At 42.4% G+C, this 24013-nt stretch overlaps 2 protein-coding genes across 3 annotated transcripts; one reads left to right on the top strand and one right to left on the bottom strand.

Annotated features, from left to right (window-relative positions):
* Window positions 1–7939: 7939 nt before the first annotated feature.
* Window positions 7940–21253, bottom strand: arel1 (apoptosis resistant E3 ubiquitin protein ligase 1). 2 transcript variants are annotated; one of them, XM_047341751.1, is made up of 23 exons: window positions 21153–21253; window positions 20572–20742; window positions 20057–20285; window positions 19418–19586; window positions 17794–18014; window positions 17201–17272; window positions 16690–16916; window positions 16292–16529; window positions 16015–16184; window positions 15676–15856; window positions 15293–15537; window positions 15102–15179; window positions 14871–15012; window positions 14662–14783; window positions 14474–14549; window positions 13715–13824; window positions 13428–13607; window positions 12995–13120; window positions 11875–12004; window positions 11706–11764; window positions 11526–11615; window positions 11259–11434; window positions 7940–10272 (listed from the first exon to the last, which is right to left on the bottom strand). In XM_047341751.1, the coding sequence occupies exons 3-23, from the start codon at window positions 20202–20204 to the stop codon at window positions 10170–10172; spliced, it is 3063 nt and encodes a 1020-aa protein (XP_047197707.1). In that variant the 5' UTR covers window positions 20205–20285; window positions 20572–20742; window positions 21153–21253; the 3' UTR covers window positions 7940–10169. The 2 variants fall into 2 exon arrangements, with proteins under 2 accessions (XP_047197707.1, XP_047197708.1); XM_047341752.1 differs by lacking the exon at window positions 21153–21253 and having other exon boundaries at window positions 20572–21146.
* Window positions 21156–23520, top strand: fcf1 (FCF1 rRNA-processing protein). Its single transcript, XM_035168899.2, has 8 exons — window positions 21156–21305; window positions 21596–21660; window positions 21848–21919; window positions 22006–22154; window positions 22270–22342; window positions 22478–22565; window positions 23078–23172; window positions 23263–23520. Exons 1-8 carry the CDS (start codon window positions 21303–21305, stop codon window positions 23309–23311), a joined length of 594 nt encoding a protein of 197 aa, XP_035024790.1. The 5' UTR covers window positions 21156–21302; the 3' UTR covers window positions 23312–23520.
* Window positions 23521–24013: the final 493 nt, after the last annotated feature.

The raw sequence follows: 24013 nt of genomic DNA, 5'->3' as shown, positions 1-24013 counted from the left end.
AACAGTCTCACCGGTGGGCCTCGTTTCCTGTTTGTCAGCGTTGTCCAAACATCTCCTCTCCTCTCCTCTGTCTACCAGCCCAGCTCTGATGGAGCTCATGCAGGCATCTCACGGCAACAAGCCCTTTTCAATTAGGAGCCTGTTGCATTCGATTAATTTTTTATTTGGTGTGTCTGTTGGAAACCGTAAAGCATAAATGCATTCTTTCTTTTGTCAGGAACACATCATTCTGAGTTAGATGTTGACTTTGAAGTTACTGAAATGAGTGAGTGAGTCATCAATAACAAACATCCATCAATTAATTCCAGAAATCTGCGTCTCTTTGAGGCTTGTGTATCTCTGGAACTTTTAATTTTCACACTTGAGTGAAATGATGTGTATCGTTAAGAGCCTAAAGAAGTGCAGTGTGGAATTTGGTGTGATCTGGACGTGTGATACGTTCAATATTGATCAACTTTGAAGAAACAGGTGACCAAGTGCTCTGGAGCAGCTGGGACTCATCAACTGGGACTCAAAGGTATGTGAACGTTGTCATTCACAGTAACTGCAGCTGATTCTCCACTTCAAGGTTCTTTGTACTGAGTCCAACTTCACTTTGATCTTTGAATAAACAGGTGAGCAGCTCTTTGTGCAGCAGCCGGGTGCAGCTTCAGGGTTCTGTGGACCGAGTCCCACAGTCGGTCTTTACTCGCCACAGCTCAAGTACTGCAGGTCACTTTTACAGTTTCAGAAAGAAAGCTGCAATCAGCATCACCACAGGTCAAACAAACAGCCCCTTCAAAACAGACATGTTTTTAGAAATGGCACTATACACTCATAGAAATAATTCAAAACATAAAATTAGTCCATGTGCTCAGAAAATCAGGACAAACAAAAGGGTCTTTAAACTCACACGGTTTAAAGATGTTCTCCAGACTGCAGCTTTGTTGACATGTGTCTCCCTGATATTCTTAGTGTAGCAGGGTGGTGACCCTTGACGGGGGTTTCTTGTCTCAACCAGTCAGCCATGAAAGAAAAAATATACAGGCAGATCCTCACATAGCTCACACCCAGAGCAAAGCAAACACTGTCTGCCACGTCCATGGCCTCTCTCACGTCCTCGCTTATCTCTGCTCTTTAATGTCCTCCCCAGAGCGTCCTGGATAGTATCCTCATCATCCCGTTGGGTGGCTGACACCCCTCAAACAGGAAGGAACTCCTGCCATGACCCGCAATGCAGGCAGGGGAAGGCAGAGAGGAACCTGGAGTGAGTTCAATCATATCCTCAGCGTCCCTCTAACTGGAGACAATTTAGTGAAAAATGTCATGTTGTGGAGCTCATTCCCGGTGATTAAATGCTCTCAATCCAACTCCTACAGCAATGACTGTCAAGGGGAGTCATGTGAATCTGTCGTGCATTAGGATGGAGCTGCAATGATGTCGGGTTGAAAACACGCAGTCTCGTTTTCCAAAGGGCTCACGCAGCAGGATGCCATTATCTTAACTAAGAGCTGGGCACGTTTTCTGAAGCAGCCGCTGATAGGATGCAGTCAATCTTTCTGTCAGTGAAACAGAGCCTCACCCTGTTCCCCTCTCTCTCGCCCGGGTGGTCCCTCCTGTGCGGACCTCCGTTTGGGACTTGGCAGAGATCGCCGCGGTGGACCGGACAGGAGCCCGCTTTCCCCTCGGTCAGCAGTTTCCAGCAGGTGTGCTCCGCCTCTCATCTCTAACTGGCCGGCTCCTGGCAGGTCTGGTTAAGTTTGGAGTGTGGCATCTTGCATGTGCCAGCCTCGAGTTACACACCAAGCAAAACATGTGCACAGGCAAAAATCCTTATTTGGCTTCTTTGTATCCTCGTGTGTTCAGAGCTTCTGTCAAACAGTTTCTCTCTTGGCAGATTCAACAGCACAGAGGTGACAGTGATATGTGGCTCTGGACTGTAAACAGACTCGGGACTGTAATCTGGCCGAGGCTGATGTGTACGCAACAATAGGTGGCACATGTGCAGGCCAGATGTGGCTACTATTGTTGTGGTTTGCACGGCTCTGGTCAGCGAAACTCATTGAAAACCTCATCCTCCAACTGGAGAAAGTATGAATGAATGAAATCCCCAGTGAGCTGACCAAACCTATGATGACTTCTCGCTCAGAAGATGACTTAAATGCTTCCACATTGTTGTGGCCCAAACCGCAGACCAACACGGTGTTTCATTCACAAATACCGAGCCTTATGCAGCGTGACACATAGCAGGTTTCTGTCCACTCCCCTCCGAGGCACAAGATCTTCGCTGTGTATTCTCATTTATTCACAAATGAGCAAAGTATGAATCAACACAGATGAATGTACACAAACACGTCATCCTGGCTCTGTTCATGTACGTCCAAATATGACCTCCAGGGTTTGCTTGGAGACAGCGTCTGGCCTAGTGAGGAGTTACAGTGCTTGGATCAAACGGACTTCCAGTGGCTGTGGATGGAAAGAAGACTGATGCCAGACTCATTACAAATCTGTGCCAACCAGGTTTTGGCACATTTCAAAACCCTCGGGGTGGCAAACATCCCATCAAGTAATGCTCATATTTCTCCTCTGTATAACAGTGTGCCTCAGGATTAATGACAGTGATTTTGATCGTGACTTTTTGAACCTGAGCCAGAGCTATGCAGCTTTTCAGCGCTCTGGAAGAATGTGTTGTACACCACCAACAAACTTTTCCTCTGCACAGCTCAGGGAACGTATGAGGTGTTTTACTTGTATGTAAATCAAGGGACAATCAGGGGGACGTTTATGAGCGCACAGAGAGAAACATGACAAGAGCCTACAACTATGCTAGTGGCTTTATGAAGCTGAAGAGCACGGCTTGGAGCTAAATCTCAACAGATCATCAAATAGAGTATTTTCACCAGTAAGCACGTTAGTATGCCGTGATTTAATAATCAGTGATGAATAGCACAAGGCACAGACTGAAGTCATCAGTCATAGAACAAAGTATTGGATTAAAATAGACATTTTGATTGAAGAGATGAGATGAAAAATTAGAGGATTTATTACATTTCGTCCAGAGGGAATGGTGAGCGTCTGTACAACATTTCATGGCAATCCATCCAACAGAAGATATTTCTCTAAAAAAACTAAAAATTGTCAATGTGTGTGTGTGTGTGTGTGTGTATCTAGGTGTCATATTGACATTCCTTCTCGCACCTAAATTGAATGGGGTCTTCCCTAACCCATATCGCATCCTCCCACTAAGGTTCATGGTAATCTGCCCCGTAGTTTATTTTGCATAATCTTGCTTATAAACAAACATTCAAACCAACCAACAAACAACCGTACAGGGTTGAAAACACAACCTCCTCAGTGAAGGTAATAAGACTGTGTGAGAGAAACTGTAACCCAGATGTCACTCACAGGCCAGAGAGCGCAGCCCACCCAAAAATAACAGTCAAATAGTTGTTGACTTATTTCAGTCTAGACCAAAATGGTCGGCCAACAAACTTGACATTCCCCTTCTGCACTGACTGTTTGCTACACTTATACACCGACTGACTCCAGGATGAATGACCTTACCTCACCTGCTATGGTGATGAACACACAGACAACAAAATGTGGAGCAGCACTGGGATGTTTGGACGATCGACATTAGAGGCCTTGTCTCTGCAGAGGAAATATAAGGACCCAAATGTTTCCCGACACATCGAATATAAACCAGCTGCACATCTCAGCAGGACAACTAACCCCATGAATCAACAGGCGCTCTCCTGCATCATACATAACATAGACAGCCATCAGCTGGGGGACACTTAATCTCCACGCTGTGAGAGCCGTTTTTCAAGACCACTTGTGGCTGTAAGCTTCTGCTCGTCTTTGACCTCAGCTGTGCACGAGGACGTTTATATCATCTTCAAAACAAAACATGTGCCTGCGGTCCCGTTTCTGCTGGAGGAATGTATTTTGACGGAGGCCTTTTCATGTACGTGTGGCCGCTCACAGATATCGCTCAGCGCTGACTCGCAGCATCCCAGCTCGGGAGTCAAGAGCCAGGTCGCATCACAGAGGATTGATAGGAGCAGCAGAGAATCTGTGAAATATCAAGAGATTGGGGGGGGAAAAAACTCTTTAATCAACAGCAGCATCCCGTCCTTACATTCCTTTGCTGCAGTTAGTTGCCAGACCATTGTCATCACTGTGATCCATATGTCTCACAGGCAAATTCCCCATAATCCTCAACATCAATCGCAGAGCCACACAGACTTTATACTCGGATAAAGTCCGAAGAAATCCAGGGGAAGTCGATGTGTGAACACAGCAGGGGATTCTAACACGCAACAGAGACAAAAATGAAAAAGAAAACAAATATCTCCCGGTGAAAAAGCGGTGTCTCACACGTAGAAGACACAGACGAAGATGTTTGTGGGGGAGCTGTAAACATGATCTCTGCAGTGTTAATACTTCACTTCCTGACTCTGTCTGCTGCACCTGGCTGCTCCACCTCTCGCCTGAATAATGCGGAGGATTTGATTCTGTTGTGAACGTGTTTGTGTAGAAAACCTCCCACTGTGTTGTGTGAAAGGCAGACTACGGGTAAACTCTGTAGCCAATTATACAGATTTTACCCGGAGGTCATGTAAACGGCTGAAAACGGCTTAAGGCACTACTACCTCCTGTGTCTTCAAGGTCCCCATCCTGATCAAGCCCAGTCTGTGTTGTGATTGGCCATCTGGCCCACTGTGTTGCGATTGGTGAACCGCTTCCTGGTTTTCTAGGAAGTGTGACATCCGCTTTACCTGGCCTTGTTGGGGGCGTTGCAATGTGACATCACACTGGTTCAGAAGGATCAGCCAGACTACTGATGAGGAGTTTCAGGCGCTTCAGGAGCAGAGTTGTCTATGGGGTAAAAGAGTTCCCTTTACTTTGGACTTTTTAACTTTGCAGAACTTTTACAAACACAAAAAACCTTTAGAACACACTAGAGGAAATAAAAAGTGAAAAAGTGTCTTATCTCCAAAGACCCTGGTAGTGCAGGCACAGTAGACACAGCTGAGGCAGGAATTCCCTCCCAAAAGCCAAACAGACGAAGTCACTTAAGTGGTCAACCATTGTGGAAGAAGGGAGAGAAGTCTTCTATCATACTCACCCTGGAGGAAGACTTTGTACAGTCACACACGGAGACCTGATGTTTGCCAGCATTGGTCAGGAAACACAGAGTCATGGAGAAGTGGAGAACTTCAATCCAGGCCTGCTCCTGCTGCTGCTACGATGCTCTCCTGTCCCTCAACAACCCTGATTAGGATCGGCCTCTAAATTGGCCCAGTCATCACAGATGATGAATACCTGCAGCCAATCCAGTTGGCAGGTAATCAGTGGCGTCCAATCAGGTAATGAGGACCTGCATGTTGGAATGGGAAGCAGACAAGCCCAAGGCTGTGCAGAAGGAAGCAAGGAGAGCGGTCATGTACTAAAGATACTTACAGCGTGCCACATTTGTGTTCTCTGTCCTGTGAAGTTCACTGTCTGTGGACGATTATCTTTGATCAGAGACACTGACGGACGTCTCCTCAAAGGCAGGGTGTCTGACTCAGAGATGAGGAAATGAGGCACTGCATTTTCGATCACGTCAAATTCTTTGGTTGAGGAGAACCACCCATAAATTGACTCCCCGAGGAACTTGGCAACCCCCAAACCCCCAAAAACCAAGCTACAGTCAGGTCTGGAGATGTTTATGGAAGAGTACATGGAAAATTTGTCAGAGAAACATGTTTTCCCAGAGAATTAGTATCATCAGATGAATTTACAAAAATGCACATAGTGCTGTTGCTGAGAGATCTCCCACAGGTTCTCTGGGGAAGGAGAACCGTTCCAACATGGTACATTATTCTTAGCGAGCGCCAGAGGATGACTTTCTGATTTGTGGTCCCTCTTTAGCGAGCATTCCTGGGGGAAATTCGAGAGAGACCATTATGCAAATCCACAGGTGCATGCCAAGACCAAATAACTGGACTCCTGACTCCAAGTACTTCAAGATGCCTTTCTGCCTGCTCCTGATAGTGTTCAGACCACAGTGTGAGGAGACACGCCAGGAACATGTGGGTGTAGTGCTGAGTGGCCTTGGGGCCTTCAAGCAAAGCAATTAAAAATGATTTTGTACTCATGGAGTCCCTTATCATCCCAGAGAGTGTTGCTATCACATCTTATCCTGATATGGCCGCCAGTAGTAGTACAAGAGGAAAGCAGAGGCATCCCTTGTTTTCCATTTGACTTTCAGCAGTTACGTATGATCACATTCCACACGCGGAAGAGCTCTCAAAAGATTGATTTCATTAAGCCTCCAGCTGACGTGACAGCAGCAGCTTTGAATGAACCTTGTTTATTTTCATGTCTCATGAGGTATGTTGGATGTGTGTGGGGAGAATGAGAAACGTCTCTAATGGAGAGGATTCGATCTGCGTTAAAGATTTTAAGTGTGAGGGGTCGGCAGAGGAGAGGAAAGCCCCCTCATCATCTTTTACTGCCGCTGTCCTCCTCCTGCCCCCGAGGGTGCAGGACAGCAGGCCAGGCAGGTTGTCCTCCACTCCTGTCCCATGTGGAGACACTGCCCCCCTGTGTCTGAAACAAGTCTGCTGGCTGATCAGCAAATGTTTTATGTGTTCATGTGCTTTTAAAATAGTCTAATGAACAGCAAAGACATAAAGACGTGTCATTAAAATCAAATATTATTCAGAAATAACTGAGGTCTACAGAATGTTCTGTCCCGGGGAGTGAAATGATGGGTTACTACACAATAAAATGCACGAGCTGTTCGGATCGAGCATTCCTAGACCTTTTGTCTTTTATTTTTAATGCCAAATATGTGACCTGTTCTTGGCTGAAAACTTTGAGGTGTGCCTGTTTGTTTTAAGAAGATAGAAGAACTAGAGACTTGAAGCAAGACAATGCAACTTTTGTATCTTGAAACAGCCGCTTCAAAATGAGTTTGCTGGTTCACTGACTTGGAATAGAGAGAATGGTGCCGTTTTCATTCCCACTCCTCACCCTGAAAGTCTGTTCTATGTAACTTTGGTGAGCAGGTACGATCCCCTGTGGGTAACTGTCATATCATAATTTTCCAGAATCATACCCAGCAAGTGCAAGAGTAATGCTGAACTGTAGATCACCTACAATACTTAAAAGTCCTTAAAAAACAGTGTTTACCCTATATACCAAGGCAAATTCCAGGTAGGTGTAAACCTACTTGGCAATAAATACTTCTGATTCTGATTCTGATTCTTATCTCTGATATACAGTGAGGAAACATTTAAAATATCAAGAGTTCTGAACAGTTTGGTGAATTTGTTACAGCGGCAGCTCTTCTGGTTCAGGAACCAGTGGATCATGGGAAATATCCACTGTTCAGTTGTGTTTCAGTTCAGTGACTGGAACTACACAGACAGAGTAAAGTGAGGATACACAACCGAGACAGGTTGGGACAGAAATGAAATGATATTCAGGTTCGGGTCAGGTCGCACTGTCTGGGCTATGTACTTGATTTTTTACTTGTAACTGTAATCGAGAAAACAATTTGCAGAGTTTGCTCTCTGACTTCGACAGGTTCAGGCAGAACATTCTGAGTCAGTGCCATGGTCAACCAATGCTTTGTTTTTCTCTAAATGAAAACTCCTTCATCACTCAGACACGGAGTCCAACAGAATTACACGCGTGGCTGCAGAGGGCGCTGTTTCTCAGTTACATTGTGTTGCTTTAGTGCTATAGCTTCTTCATTTGACATTTACATTATGTTGGGTTCATCGATGGGCTCTTCTCCAGGTTCTTCACAATCTTCAGACCAACGTTAAGGAATTGTTTGCCCTATAAGGTCACCACCACAAGCCAACTCCTGAGTTCAAACATCCAGCTTTGGCAGGGTTTGTAATCACCTCTGGTCCACACTGTCCAACACAATCCAAAGATGACGCAGGAAAAAGTGAGATAAGATGATAAGAATCCAGTCCATCATTTTTTATTCCCATAAACAAAAGGACCTGCAGAGCAGAGAACCTCAAACATTCATCAGCAGGGGCTTTCTATTAAAAAAAAGAAAAAGAAAAGGGGGAAAAATTAACCCCAGCTTCAAAGTCAAGTAGGCAAATATTTCACAATATCTACATTGCTAAAAGTCACACTCGGGCGAACTAACCCAGAAACCTTCCGAAATTGAACCAGAGTCGTAAGCTCATGAAAATCAAAACAGTATACAACATAAAACTACAGGACAGACCTCCTTATCTGTTTACAATGGTCATGTCATCTAAGGGAACGTCAACTAACACGTGTTACATTTACTACAGAGAAGTGTGATATCAGGCATTGGTGCTGAAAATGAAAGATTTCCACTGCTCTCCTCAGCACGTCAGGTCAACATTGCACAACCCAAAACACACAAATCCACAAACCCTCTGACAAACCTCTTAACACTGTTAAAGCCCGACTAATGCTAAGGCTCACCAAATCCCACTGCACTTGCTGTGCCGAGTCAATGCAAATAATCCCAACCAGTAGTAACTAACACCTGCAGTCAAAATGTGACATGGCTGCCTTTCCTGAAGTTAAATCTCTTGGTGGCAGAGTCAAACTTTTTCTTGCCAACTGTGAGAACAATGTGAGGAGTGGAGCTGAAAGCCGAGTGCTCTGTGGGGAAAGTTAACATATTCAAACACTGCTGAGAGCAATTAATCATCCGCATTTTCTTTTTCGCTTCGGAGTCTAAACACGGATTTTTCCTTCACAATCCGACTGGCAGCACACACTATAATAAAATGGCTAATGAACATGTAAACTCTGGGACAGCTACACAATTACGAACAGAAATAAAAACAGGAAAGCGATTCTGTTGGCTCAGGATATAGACGATGCTGACAGCATCAAAAATAAATAGCTTCACAATAATATAATGGAAAACAATATTCCCCAAAGATATACAACGCTGCAGTTTACTGAGGATGTTGGTTAATATGGCTGAAGCTTGTGAAGTTGGGGGTGTTGGAAGGAGGCAACTAAGAACAAACTTCATGCTCTGACGTATATGTACGTGCAGTGAACACATATACACCTGTGTCAGAGGATGCATAGGTGGAGTAGGAGTTTCTGAGGTAAACCCATGAAAAGGCTGCGAACTGGAAAGTAAAAAGCATATAACAACATTTGTTATATATGAGCTCTCCCCTAACATCCAACCAACACTCACATCCACAGTGAACCCACAGTGTGTGTGGGGGGGGGGGGGGAAATGTAGTAGAAATATCTTAACTATTATCTATTACTGTTGACTATGCTTCTCTCACCTACAGAGCTCCCTGGATACAATCAGAGGCAAAGGGCATGAATAAGGCAGGTTATAAAAAAATTAACAAAAACATTTACCGCTTTCGACAGTATGGGTCAACACAAATACTTTCTTCCCAAAGACACAATAAGTTAAAAAACATGTATAAACAATAGTAATTACTTGGCTCCTTTTAAAACCCTCTCATCTCTATCGGGGAAAAAAAAAAAAAGCTTATAGAAATGATATTAACGTTCAACCCATCAAAACGTGCAATGATAAAGAAGTCCCCCCACCCTCGCCCCAAACGTCAAATGAAAAAGTAACAAGATGAAAAAGGTATGTATACACGATAGTATGTACAAGTATCGACATAAAAGAGTGATATTGGATATTTACATACAAACATCAGTCCCTGATCGATTAAGGCCAAAGTGCTGTAGATGCACGCGTCACCCACATCACATGTGGGCTGCGGTTGCACTTAAGTGTTCCTCAGTTCGCAAATTGCAAAAGAAGCGAATATACAGTTAATATTCAAGGCCTTTGCTCTGCATCGTTTGCCTTTCAAACATATAAAACTTAGCAAACCTTTAGCCTTTAAGAAATAAAACCAGACCAAATCTCGCCTTTTACAGCAGTCCAAGAAATCCTTTTTTTTCATTACAAAAAAACAGAGATATTTTATTATACATACAGTAGCATTAGAGTTCATAGAAGTCCTGATTCCAGTTCAGCTTTCTGCGATGCCCTCTCATCCTGAGAGAGTATTTATAGGGAGTCTTTGCTGTGAAGCCTGACTGTTAAATGCAGGTGAATGCAGAGGAGTGGTGCACTGGAGCGGGTAGTGCTGGTGTCCTCTTGCAGGAGTGGAGCCACAGTGCCGGTGGTGGAGGAGTCAGAGCATGCCGAAGCCCTCACTGCCCTCACTGATGGCCAGCTTCAGCATCTTGTGCAGCTCCTCGTAGGAATCGTAGGTCGGGAGGCACAGCTGGTTAAAACTAAAACACAGAGCACACAGAGTCAGCTCATTTTTTAATTCTCATGAAGCATGTATGTAGCATTTATACAGAATGCTACGTGAAATTGAATGTGTCAAATGAAACAGACTAAAAACCAACAATGACTTCATCGTAACAATTTGGTTGCGTGATAAGAATCTGTGCCATAAAGCTCCAATATCCAAAAACAGGGTTTCTCCATGTTTTAAGAAAGTTCAATCTAAGTCTTTTTAAGACCATAATGAATGAAAAGACCTATGTCAAGTAAAACAGATTTGAGGGAATATCAGAGCCCCTGGATTATTTACTTCTGAACTGAGGATAAAGTTAAGTAGGAGAGAATAATCCTCGTAACACCATGTTATCTCACAAACTACAGGCAGAGACAGTTGGTCAGTAAGTCTTTCCCAAAGCCAAACTGAGTGCACCAATAAATTCTGACCGGGATGTTTGTGTGAAGACTTACATCAGCTAAACATTGGTCATGTTTATAGTTTTATTACAGTGGGAGTGCTAATATCTGTATTGTTGAGAAGGAACTACAACACACTGAGACATTACAAAACAATGCATACTGCCAAAACATTTATTTAGAAAGAAGATTTAAAGGAACGTTTACATAATTAAGACCTACCAACACATGCTTAAGACCTAGTACATAATATTATAATTCACAATCAAGACTTATTTAAGGCCTAAACTTGTATTGTTAAATTTTAAACTTCATAAGACCCTGTGGAACCCCTGAAAAACTATTAATCTGAGCTTTTGTATGATGTATGTGTGCAGTATTTTAAAGACTTACATCTTCATACCTTTGGCATGGGACTGAGAGTTAAAGAAAAGGCTGAGCTTTCAAAAACTGATGTAAGACCGACTAACACACTGTTGGGTTTGGTTATTTAATGAGATATGTAAACATCAAGATTGACAGAACAACACCAGATATGTCAAACAGCCACATCGGCGTGCACTTTCCTACTCACCAGGTGTGTGCAGTGGGCAAGGTGCTGTGTGTGGGGGCGGCGATGATCTGGAAGGAGGGACACAGAGTGTTGAATCCCCCGGGGGGGAGCTGAGATGAGCCAGTGGTGAACTGCAGCAGACGAGCCAGCTCCTCCTGAGTGAAGCTGGACACGACAGCCCAGAACCACTTCATCACCTGTCGCAAGAGAAACATCAACAAGCTCAGACATCTTGATCAGCGGCCTGATGTAACAATAGCAGGAGGACAGAGAGTTTCCGTGACATACTTTCTCTCTGAAGTGCCACGATCCTCCGACAATCACAGCGTGGGCTTTGAAGTCCTGCACGTTTATATCACCGGTGCCACACATCAAGAGCTGAAGAGATTTAAAAAAGGGGGAAAAAAGGAATTACCCACTGGAGTAAAAAGATTAACATGATTTCATTATAAACATCAACAAACATACCTCCAACTCATTCTCATCAAATATGGCTAGCAGGTTTTCTGGAACCAGTTCATTCAAGCCTGCAATTGATCAGGAAATTACATTAATTACACTCACAGCACCAGAGGACTTCAAATTAAGAGGAATTGGAGAATAAAATGTCAGACTGCAGCTGGGTGACTTCCAATACCTTTCAGGAAATGTTCCACTTCATCTCTCACCTGGCTGGCCAGTCTGTACTGAGCCAGCAGGTTGAGATAATGCATCTTGTTTTCATTGTTGACTGCAATCTGAGCTCCCCCTGATATCAGCTCCACCACCTGCAGGAGGAAATGTGGTCAAATTAACAGATACAAATATGAAAGAACAAAACAACATGATGCATTAAAACTGATAAAGATGGCAGAGACATCCAGCAATTCAATTTTTTCTGTCTGAGCATGATGCAGTTCATTTAAGCTGCACTGAGTTACTGTTACCCTGTCCCTGACCTGCAAGGCTATTGCTTGATTTCCCTGATTACATGTGCCGTGTAAAAAAGAAATCAGTGGGCGCATCATTACGACTTGAACCTTCACCACCCCCACTCCATCCTGTGCTCCAGCTGGCTGTAGCTGTGGCCGACTCGTCTAGATATCTAGCTCGCAGATTGGCCTCCGAGTTTTGTCAACAACCTCCAAAATTCATCAGCGACTGGAAAATCTGGCTAAAAATGGTTTTGTGTTAACTAGGCTTTATTCTCCCCGTTCCATGTCGGAGAAACCAACGCTGACTTTCAGGTAACATAAAAATGAGAGCCAGCATTTGGTTCGTCCATTAGAAGCTAATGGAGAAACAAGGCCATATGGGCTCTGTGGACGAGGACCTGCTCCCAATGTAGAAATAAAGAGCTCAATCTAAACTAAAGAAAACACAATAATTCTTAGTTTTAGGTGATTACACACTAATGAAAACATAATTATGAAAATTAGATTAAGTTTCTGCCAGTAGATCATCATAAATCCTACGAACTCGAGTTTTAATCAATGTTTAAAAAAACAGTAACATATGCATCGAATTAAAAGGAGGAGGTTGAACTCTGTTTCAGCACGGAGAGTTACACAAGCCGTTATTGTGTGGGACTGGATAACTGAGTAACAAAGTTTGAAAAGGTTTAAAAACTTAATGTAAACTCACCACTCCCCCTTAAGAAAAACAAGATGCTTGCCAAACAAGCAATGTGGTTCCTTTTGCTTGGTTTATTGCTCCTATCTTGTGAAATGACATCAGGGATAAAAGGGGGAGGGTCCTCTCCAAAAGTGTTGCCTCACCTTCTCCAGCTGTCCGGACTTGCTGTACTTCTCCTCCGCGAACACCAGGTCCATTTCACTCACGTCATTGTTTAGGATGAAGCAGACTTTAGTTTTGTAGAACTCCTGGTCGTCGGTCTCAAAGTACTGTGTGCGGGAAATAAAAGGGAAACGCAGGGCAATGACGTTATAAAATAAACATGACATTTCATCTGAATAAAAAAGATGATTGGGTCGACTTTAGTTCTCCGCTTTGAAATCGGAGGAAGTTGGATCAACGGCAAAACACGGCGGCATGTTCTCCATAAAATAAATAATGACAAGAAACAAATCAGGTTTCTTGGCTTTGAGAGGAATATTCAAGTGATGAGACAGACTAGAGGGTAAACAATAAAAAAACATGATCATCCAACTTCTGAGGACTTGGTTTTTTCTGTTGGAGCCTGTTCCATACCTTGTAGTTCATCCTAAGGCCAATGATCTGGGCCAGGAAGGAGCGCGTAAAGCGAGCTCGCACCAGCTGTTTGTACGCTCCACCCAGGGCAGACTCATACAGGCACTTCCCAACAACACGACCCGCAAACTCATACATCTTCAGACGTAGGTGGGGCGACCTTTCTGCATTTGGGTGGACCTGCAAAATAAATGTTTATTCTCTTAGGTTCAATCATGTAGTGTATGTAGTTAAAGAGGAGGTAAAAAACACTGAGTTGTTACAAGGTGGGGGTGGATAAAACTTACAAGACCCTGGTTATTGTCGCTGAAACGGGTGAACAGCTGGTTGGACGTGTCAAAGAGGGTCTTGCAAATCAGCTCAAACCACTCCCTGCGAGGTCCCCCCCAGTCCAGAGCTGAAGACACATGTCAAACACTTTAACAATGTGGTCATTTTAATTAATGACGGTTTCAGCAACTTGCATCAGGTTGGGTTTTAAAGCAACACTAGGTAACTATTACTGAGCAACAGCACCCCCTGCAGCCAAATATACTAAGTCTATCAATGTTTTGACTGGAGCTTTGACTGCGTAGTCGCACTGAACTGAAACAAACCTGAACAAATTACCCATGATTCCTCCCCCCCCTTTTTTAAACCAGGAGAGCGGCCGCTGTAACAAATACACAAAACTCTGTTTAGAATTTTTTTAATATTAAAAGTTTCCTTATTTTCCTGAATATCATAAACACTTTTGAATGACCTCTAAGCCTTTTTAACTGATCTACAGTTCAGCATTACTCGTGGTCTCACTGGGCCTGATTCTGACAATTGAAGCTGCGACAGGAGATCGTACCCTCTCATCAAAGTTACATTGAGCAAGAACAGGAATTAGGGGAGAAGAAAGGGAATTAAAGTTCTTTCAAACTAAACTTTGAAGCCGCTGTTTTAAGGTAAAGAAAAAAAAGTTGCTGCAACAGTCAGATCTATAAAATTCTCACTACTGGATAAGAAGTCACTTAACACAAGCTGAAGCTCACTCCATTATACTCAGAGGTTTTGTTTACCTTCCTCGTCCTGAAACACGACCTCAAAGTTCTTACTCCAGTCTGACACTGAGAAGTTCCTTGTAGCCTTCAGGGACTGAGCAGCAGAAAGAGAAGAGGGACAAATGAATGAGAGTTACGATTATCTGCCTATTTTCATAATGCACATATCATGAAAGAGCTTCATAACGCAGGAGCGCAGCACTCACTGAATCTAGAATAGAGTGTCGAGTGATTTTTAGGCAGGTCTTGGTGCGAGGTCTCTTGGAGTGGATGTGTCTGAGTTCACGTTGAAAGAAGTTCACTTTGTCTTGGAACGTCTCAGAGCCACCTGCAGACAAAACCATCAAATTACTGCGACTGTATCCACAAAAGACAGTTTTTATTAAAGGCAGCCAGAGTCTGGACTGAAACATACCAATGTTCTTGTGCAGGAAGCGAATGAAGGTGGCAGCCATGATGTTCCTGTCTTTGCAGCTGAGCTCCACAGGAGGCTGTATCCCATCATCCACCACTAGGGTTAGATACTTGTGAACGGGATCAGGACCATGATAGGTAAACTGAGAAGAGAGGAGAAGATTACAGGGAGCTTGTCAAACAAATTAAAGAGGCTGATTTTCCAGTATACGCTCTCATACGTCTCGCTTACCTTCGTTCCTGGACATACTCGAAAGGTGAAAAGGCGCCACGGAATTATTTTCAGGTAGAACTCCTTCACGGATAGTTGCTGATTGACATAAAAGTCCAAGTTAAATTCACCTTAAATTATCACAGAAACATCTCTCTCGTTTTCTTATGTTCACAACTCCCAAGTTCTACCAGTAAACGCTGGACACTCACCTTTGGTGATATGTAACAGTAGACCTTTTTTGGTTTCTTGACTTTCTCTGGTTGTCCCTCCACAGGAGAGTCATGCTCGTCCTCCTCTTCTCCCATAGAGGGCCTCCGCTGGGGAGCCAGCAAAGAGGAGGCTGGTAACTGCCACGATGAACTGCTGTAGTTCCCACTGCTGTAAAGGTACGCTTCAAAGTAGATACTTATGCCCGGAGTGGACACATTCTTTTCCACACAGGCCTTCTCATTCTCTGCAATGAGATTAAACGAGTATTCGATTTGAAAACAGGCTAAATGAAACTATATCTACATAAATGCATTTAAGTTTTAAGTGCAGAGTTTCTGGTTATAAAGTAGTGTATTTTGCTTCACGAGTAAAACCTGCTCACCACTGAGAACAATAATGTCAAATTCCCCGTTGCTGAGCTGCTGGTCCTTGTAGGAGATGCGGGCCCTGAAACACCCCGTCTTCCTCAGGGTCAGTCTCAGCATAACCTGGCACTGCTGCTTGTTGAGTGTAACTGATTTACTGTAGAACCCCTCCAGACTGTCGTCATCCACTGTGCCCAGCTGGAAGAACAGGGAGAAGTTTGGGAAATACCGGTAAGAACCTGTTCTGCTGTAAAGCCAGTGAGGAGAGATTCTGGCTCATTTTTACAGTTACACTTAAGGAATAACTCTTTAAAATTACAGTATACTGGATAACAGAAATGGGGTTGTCCCCTTACAGAGTGCACGTGGACGCTGTAGTTGGCTTCATCTGTGAGAGACGTGGAGTTACTGGTGGGGTTTCCATACTCATCCCTGGGCTCGATCTGCAGAGTGTGCTGCTGGCCGTTTATCAGGACCAGGGTGGAGAAGTGGTAGGCTATCTTTGTTTTGGATGGGACAACTGTACCTAAAGTGAATAAAAGAAAAGAGAAGTAGTAAACCACCAATACAAATGTGTCTAATCAATAGTTAAAGAAAGCAAAATACAGGCTGGCTCTTATACAGAAGTCATACCTGGTTGGAATATCTTGTAATAAGGGCTATAAGCCACATTGAGGCCGCCCAGCTTGACCGCAACCTCATAGCGTCCAGCCTTGCGCACTGTGAAGGCCATTTTGACTACATTGGACTCTGGCTCTTGCAGAACCTCTTGTGTAACCGGGATGTCCAGAGCCAATTCAATATGGGTGATGTTGACCCTGAGTCCCACAGGTCGATGGGCTGGAAAGGGCTGGCCATTTTTATAGAACAGCTGAGTAGACAAACGCACAAAGGTCCGTTTTACCTTTCAGAAGACAGTGCTACCAACTAAATATTCTTGACACTGCTGCATCCACAAGAAATGTGATTATCATTACACTACTAGAAACAAGAACATCTTTAGTTTAGACACATTAGGAATCGATCATCACCTGAACTCTGAAGCTCATAATCTGTCCCACTTCCTGTGGCTCCTTCCAGTCCCATGACACCTTGCAGGAACGTGGGTCCAGGTAGTTTCCCCGGACATAGTCATAGATGCTACGGTCTCCACGTCGCCCTGGATCCTCATTCTGAAGGAAGCTGACAACCCTCGCTGCAAGCTCACAGAGGAACTTGATAGTAAAGACAAATGCTATGATGGAAACAGTAATTCCACCTGCCATGAGAAGGGAATAAGTGTAAGAAACCATTTGTTGGAAATTAGTGGATTCACTGGTAAATTGAGAAATTATTGACGGGACCAAAACTTTTGGTCCCGTCAATAATAATAATAATAATAATAATAAATCTTCAGGCTATAAGATATGACAAGGCTATTTGTAAAACCTGCTTGTAACACGTCACAGATTAAATATGTTCTTGAAGTGAAAGTGAAAATGAATCGTGTAGCGACAATTCCAGGAACGAACGTATCAGTTCCACTTAAAATGTTTAACTCACCAATCACGTAAAACATGAGGTCCCTTATCAGGAAGCAGAGTGCCACAGTACAGCCAAATATGAGAGCTCCCGCTAGAATGACAGCCATTGAACATATAAACAATTAATAAGGAATCAAAATACAAATGTAAATATAAAATGCAGACAATACACACATCCTACCCTGCAGTGGTGTAATTTTTTTATGGATGTTCTTTCTTTTATGACATCATTTTATGAATGTTCAACCCTAGCAGCATAAAATGCCAAGATATGGTGTGATTTACACCCTTTGAAAGAACAACAGTGTAACAAGGGTTACAGTTGGGCAATAGTAATGATATAAGATAACATTCATTCATTTATTTCAATATGAGTGAATAATGTCGTTTTTTATGAGAGAAAAGGACAGAAAAATACAAGAACAGTTGTGGAGCTGTACAACAAGAGATACATTCAAAAGATCTGTGTCTTTTGAGGCAACAACTTTTGTGAAAACTACTTAGCAACAGTACAATATGTTTATGTCTTATAATATCTATTAAATACCACAGCTGTAGCTATGGCAACCAACCCCAAACTAACACCATTCTGAGGAGGGAAAAGAGTCTCACCGATTGACCACCTCTCATTCAGACGCCGCAGAGCGAGGTTGTGCACCAGCCGGATCTCGTAGTCCTGGTCTCGACTGCCCCTGGAGTTCCTGAGGATCTTGATGCCTGTGGACAACTTGATGTAGTCTTCGTAGTAGTAGCCCCAGGCAGCTAGAGACAGCTGCAGTTGACTATCAAACTGAGACAGATCATCCAGATTCATACAACCCAAGGTCTTCAGTCTGCAGAGGAAAACAAAAGTGAAAATATACTGTATGACATTAGATAATTGACAGGAGTGGCAGCACTGCCTGCACTAGCACAGCCTTAAAAAATAAAATCCTGGCATCACAGCTAAGTGTTACCCTCTTGAGTAAAACAGTTTGCCCCAAACACTAAACAAACAGTTGTTGTGAAACTCTGCATTAAAGTAACTTTGCTCTTATCAGCTAAATACTTTGGTGAGATCAAGTGGCCTTACAAAAACACATGAGTTTAAAGTGGTTAGCAGAAGATAATGCTCAGTAGATAAATAGTTATAACCAAAACATAATCTTATCGTAAAACTACTGTTGCAACATTGTTCATTTGACCTGTTAACATGGGCTGTGCTCATGATGCAACTGACTGGTCAAAGTGTGGCCAAAAATATGGGAGCAACCAATATAACTAAATAATTAGGGAAATAAAATGAAAATCCTCCAGTGGAATTAACACACAATTCAACTGACTTAAAAACACACAGAAAATAAAAAAATATAAAAACCTCAACGCTGTAAAAAGTATCTAACATAGCTGTCTCTATCTTATAACGTGCAACATATTAATATCACTTTACAGGTCACTTTTTCTTCATTATTGTTATAATGAAGATATTCTCTATGAAAAGATTTTTAAAAATCTACATGTATATAAATTGTATCTTTTCATCAACTTACTCTTCCTTACATAATTTCTCTAAATAACAGATTTAGTTACTTCACAGTTAGTCTGTGAATAGAAACTCAGCCACGATTTAAAAAAGTTTAAAATACAGTGAATTAAAAATCAGCAATGACCTTCAGTTATGTAACACTGCAGCCCTTTACAAATGTTGCCCACTTTTCCCTAAAAAAGAAGATTCTTTGTGCTTTAGAAACACTACTGACCTTTACCATCTTTACAAACAAAAGACTTATTCATTTTTGTCAAACGTAGGCAGGATTAATAAACAAGAATTTTATGATAAAGCAATAACTTCTCATCATTGCCAGTTCTGACTCAAGAGAGCATCCAACAAACACACACTCACACTCACTTCACACACAGACAGTCACAGACACACACACCTGCATTGCTACAGGGTCTCACAATAGCAGCATCTAAAGAATAGTTTTTACTGCAGTGTCCCTATGAAACACTGTGTCAGCAAACATGGTTAGGCTGCCCTCAAGTGGACATACATATACATAACCTTTGTTAACAAGGACCACAATTACCTAACCTACTCAAGACATTGAAAAAAACTTTAAAATCCATGCCAGGAAAAACACAAATGCCATATACAAATATAACATGCCAAAAGATAATTGCATCTGAAGGAGGAAGGCTGCTTACGGCTGCCAGATTGGTTTAAATGCTGAAGCTAAGACTTTTCATTGCTTACGAATGGTAGTAGTGCTCCAGGTTCTGGGAGCAAAGCCACTCTTGGAAGGCAAAGTCTCGGAGCAGCTGGATGTGGGCCTCTGCAATTTCCCTCCAGCTCTGCTGTTCCTTCACCACCTCTTCCAGGCGACTCAGTACACTCAGACTCAGTTCCTCTAGAGTCTGTACATCTGGATGACACATAAACAGCACATCAAAATCCCCACGCACATACCGGCCAGCAAATCAGCAACAGTAATGCCACAGCAATGCCACAACACAGGCAAAAATATTCATGAAAGTCTATTATAATGAGTATTTAAGACTGTGCTGATTGTCTGTACATGCCACTTGCATCTCATAAACCAGAATATTTATAATTTCTAACCCCCAAAAAATGACTATGGTCAAAGCAGTAAGAAATTCGATCTTGTTGCATAAAACTAGCTCAAATTTAGCTCACATGACACTGATCCTTAGCATTTCTGCATAAACTAGGATATGTGGTGGATAAGCCTAGAGTTAGAGAAACAATTAACCACAAACTGTTTAACTTTAAAAAGTTTCCTTTTGCATATTACTGACACCATGTGATCTCACCATCAACCAAACTTTTGCGCTGTAAAGATAATATCACATGAAACACTGACAACCCACTGACCTTCAAACAAGTGCCTGTATTGAGAGAGGTGATGTCCTCGGAGCCATTCCTCAACCTGACTTTCCTTTCCTTTCTTCCAGCGCACCTCCCAGAAGAAGATCCACGACACAGAGCAGAAGAGAAGGGTCAGGAAGAAGCGGCGGTCCATCAGACCATCTTTCAGCCTTCACGCAGACCCCTCCGTGCTCAAAGGAAAAAGTGCCATGCAGCAGGGAGCTACTCACGTGTCCTGCGATAAATACAAGACAAAAAGTGCCCAAGTTGCTAAATGAAGGAGATACAGAATAAAGTGCTGTAGCCTCCAAGACACGGAGCCTACTGAGGAACTCTGGTCAAGCAGATGGGAAATGAGTGAGCCTCGCAGCTTCAACTGTAAACTGCTCTGCCAAGAAAGCATGAATATTTAAGTGTCGCCCCGGAAAAGTGTTGGCTGATGGGAAGAATAGCATTACATGTAATCCACATCACTGAAATATGCATGAACAACTTGGCCGAAGAATGGTCATAACACTCACCCCGCCTTCTGCTTCGCTGTCACAGTCCAAGAACCCAGGTCAGTTAGAGAGTAAGTACATGAATCGATCCCATCCAAGGAGCCCAGATGCTGCTGATGATGCTGCTGCTGAGCTTTGTGGAGGTGCTCGCTCAGGTGTCAAAACGCTTACAAATGTCCCCCGCTGCTGCCCCTGTCATGAACAACCACAGAGCTGAATAACACACCGGAAGGTTCACTGAATATTTGCTCGACTGACGTTTCAAAAATGATCCGACAATGCAACAACAACAACTGTCCCAAGTCTGTTGACGCCTGGAGCGCTCGGTGAAGCTAGAAGCTGACTCCAATGTCTGCTAGCATGGTTAGCATGAAAAACGGCTAAAGCGGCATGTACTTGACTAGAGAACGATGCTAACAGCTAACCAAGTTAGCCAACAATGTCAGCGCGACACTACAGAAGGCTCGTCGCCGAGTCTCGTCGTTATCAAAGTCCACATCGCAGCGTGTTAACAAGACGGTGCCTGCAGTAGCACAGGCACGCAAAGCAAAGCTGTCAATATAAAACTGCACTAAACCATTGCTATTGAACACAGTGTCTACCTTCGTCTGCTGCACATTAGCATAGCAGCCGGAAAAAACAGAGAAGTGGTGTCGACTTTTGATTGCGTCAGCAGTGAGCGCAGCGACACACGAGGGGAAGGGACGCTAGCTGTTACTAAGCGAATGAGGATTGTTTCTCAAATTTAAACCATGGTAGGTTTGCTGTAACGATTTGGCAGCCAATCCACTGCTGTCTTTATAACGTATGTCCTGTGATGTGTATTATTTATGTATTATGAATGAGTAGATGAAGCTATTTTGGAAGGTAAACTACTCAGCTATGTTCGCTAGCCTAGCCTAAACTGTACGTACACATACAGCGTCAGCGACAATACACGAATACCGCTGTTGTAACCAGTTGTTCTCCTGCTTTAACAATGTATACTACGAACTGTTGATTGTGGTTCATGTTTTAAAAAGCTTTATTTGTTGTTTTTACGCAGGGGAAACAGAAAACAAAGAAGTTCGCTGCCATGAAGCGGATGATCAATATGAAAGACAACAGAATGTGAGTTCTGCTTTGTTTTAATAACTTGTCTCTGTTGTTGAGCCAACGGCACCAGCTCCTCATCACTAGGAAGTCTTTTAATCCACCATTAACACACGTTATCCAGAGGAATGAAGCAATTGTAAAATGTCAACATCGAATGTGAATCAAAGCCTTATGAGCCCTTGTTTGTTTGTTTATTTTTTAGAAAAGAGAAAGATCGATCCAAAGCAAAAGAGATAAAGAAGAAGGATCCCTCAGAGCTGAAGGAGAGAGAAGTGTGAGTTGGTGACACAGATGCTTGAATCAGTTGATATCTTGTGGATAATGGCTCCTTACCTTGATTTGTTTAAACTCTTTGTGCAGGGCCAAGTACCCATCATGCTTGTTCTTCCAGTACAACACTCAGCTCGGTCCACCGTACCACGTACTAGTCGACACCAATTTCATTAACTTCTCCATCAAGGCCAAACTGGACATTGTTCAGTCGATGATGGATTGTCTCTATGCCAAATGTAAGTACCTCCAGTTGCAAGTAGTAATGAAGGTGATGATCTTATTTTCATGATGATTCACAGCATATTATAGTTAAATAACAACACTTGTTATTTTGCTCTTCAATCTACTCAGGTATCCCATATATCACAGACTGTGTGATGGCTGAGATTGAAAAGCTTGGAATGAAGTATAGAGTTGCACTCAGGTACAAGATCCTTGATTAAAAATAGCACTGGGAGATTAACGATGTAATTTCTGTCCTCTTCTATTCTGTTTCCGTCATCAATTAATCAAATTAATTTTTACGATGAACATCTTTTGCTTTGGTTGGTTTTTGCAGGATAGCCAAGGATCCGAGGTTTGAGCGCCTGCCATGTGCACACAAGGGAACTTACGCCGACGACTGCTTGGTCCAAAGGATAACACAGGTAATAACAGTTTAAAGGACAGTTGTTGCTTTATGTATCAATGTTTACTGAGTGATTCACTCTACAATATGAGTAATGGCATGCATAACTGATATGAGAAATAACAGCAGTAAAACATACTGGCACAAAAGTAATAAGTGAATAACACAGTACAGTATGGTATATTAATCAATTCCAAAATACTGACAAGTCTACTGTTGGGAGAATACATTTTTCTTATTTTTTATACTGTACTACTCTGTTGTCTTTTAACTTGTGCACCTTGTTCAAAGTCAAGTTTACCACCTGGATAATAAATTAATGACTGAGTATATGTCACTCCAGTGTTTCCCATTAATTACTAACTATGATGGTCGCCACAATCTCATATCATCAAATTTGAAGGATCTTTAACTTTGTGTTTTGTGCTGTTGCTTCACTGTAGAGCTATGTGTAGTGCACACAAAATAAGGAGCCGGGTGTGAATACTTGTTTCACAGCACTTTATAACTTGCAGAACAATATTTCCACAGCACAAGTGTTACATCCTGGCCACTGTGGACAGAGATCTAAAGAGAAGAGTCAGGAAGATCCCTGGAGTTCCTATCATGTACATCTCAAACCACAGGTACACCACATACATATATATTAGCTTTTTGTTTGTGTGTGTGTTGAAACCAACTTTCTCACTTGTACCTCCCTCTCTTTTTAAATACAGGTTTAATATTGAACGGATGCCTGATGATTATGGTGCTCCAAGATTTTAATATCTCTACAGTTGAGGTGGACCAGTAAATGAACTGGTTTCCTGTGTAATAATATTTTCCTTTTTCATGTAAATGTATACAAATACAATTATAGGTTTTGAAGTTTGATTTGGTTAGAATGGGATGGGGTGTGTTTAAAGTACATGAACATTACTTTGTACCATGACCATATAAAACATTTTGTTTTGAATAAATGAAGTTTCAATGCATGCCCTCGTCAGTCTTGAGGGTTTTTTTCCCCAACCCCCCAAATGTTTAGAGTAACATTTCTATATGAGCAGAGATGCTAATTTATTATGAGAAAGGAAACCTCCAGGAGCTTTAGGTCACTACTGTTGTGCAGATTTGTAAAGCTTCTGTCTTCTCCGAAGATTTAGTTCACGAATGCAACGTCGGAAATTATGTATTTCTTGTGCTTATGTTAAACAATGCGCAGAGGAAATTGTAAAACTAGTTGAACTGATTATTAGTTGATTTGTATGTGACATGAACAGAGCACGTGGCCATTTTACCTGATATTACATACAATACCTTTTCATGTAAATTAACATGTTTTTCTTACCTGTAGTTTACATTTTTTTTATATTTGAAATAAAATGTCTTTCTTCATCCAACACATAAGGATTAGTTGAAAATGGGTTACTGCTGTTGTTGATAATAAAAAAAAAAATTTGATTGTGTGAATATAGAGATACAAGTGGT

This window comes from Hippoglossus stenolepis, chromosome 10 (genome assembly GCF_022539355.2).
Source record: "Hippoglossus stenolepis isolate QCI-W04-F060 chromosome 10, HSTE1.2, whole genome shotgun sequence".
Lineage (NCBI taxonomy): Eukaryota > Metazoa > Chordata > Actinopteri > Pleuronectiformes > Pleuronectidae > Hippoglossus > Hippoglossus stenolepis.
The sequence above is the reverse complement of the archived record's forward strand: the minus strand, read 5'-3'. Positions and strand labels throughout refer to the sequence as shown.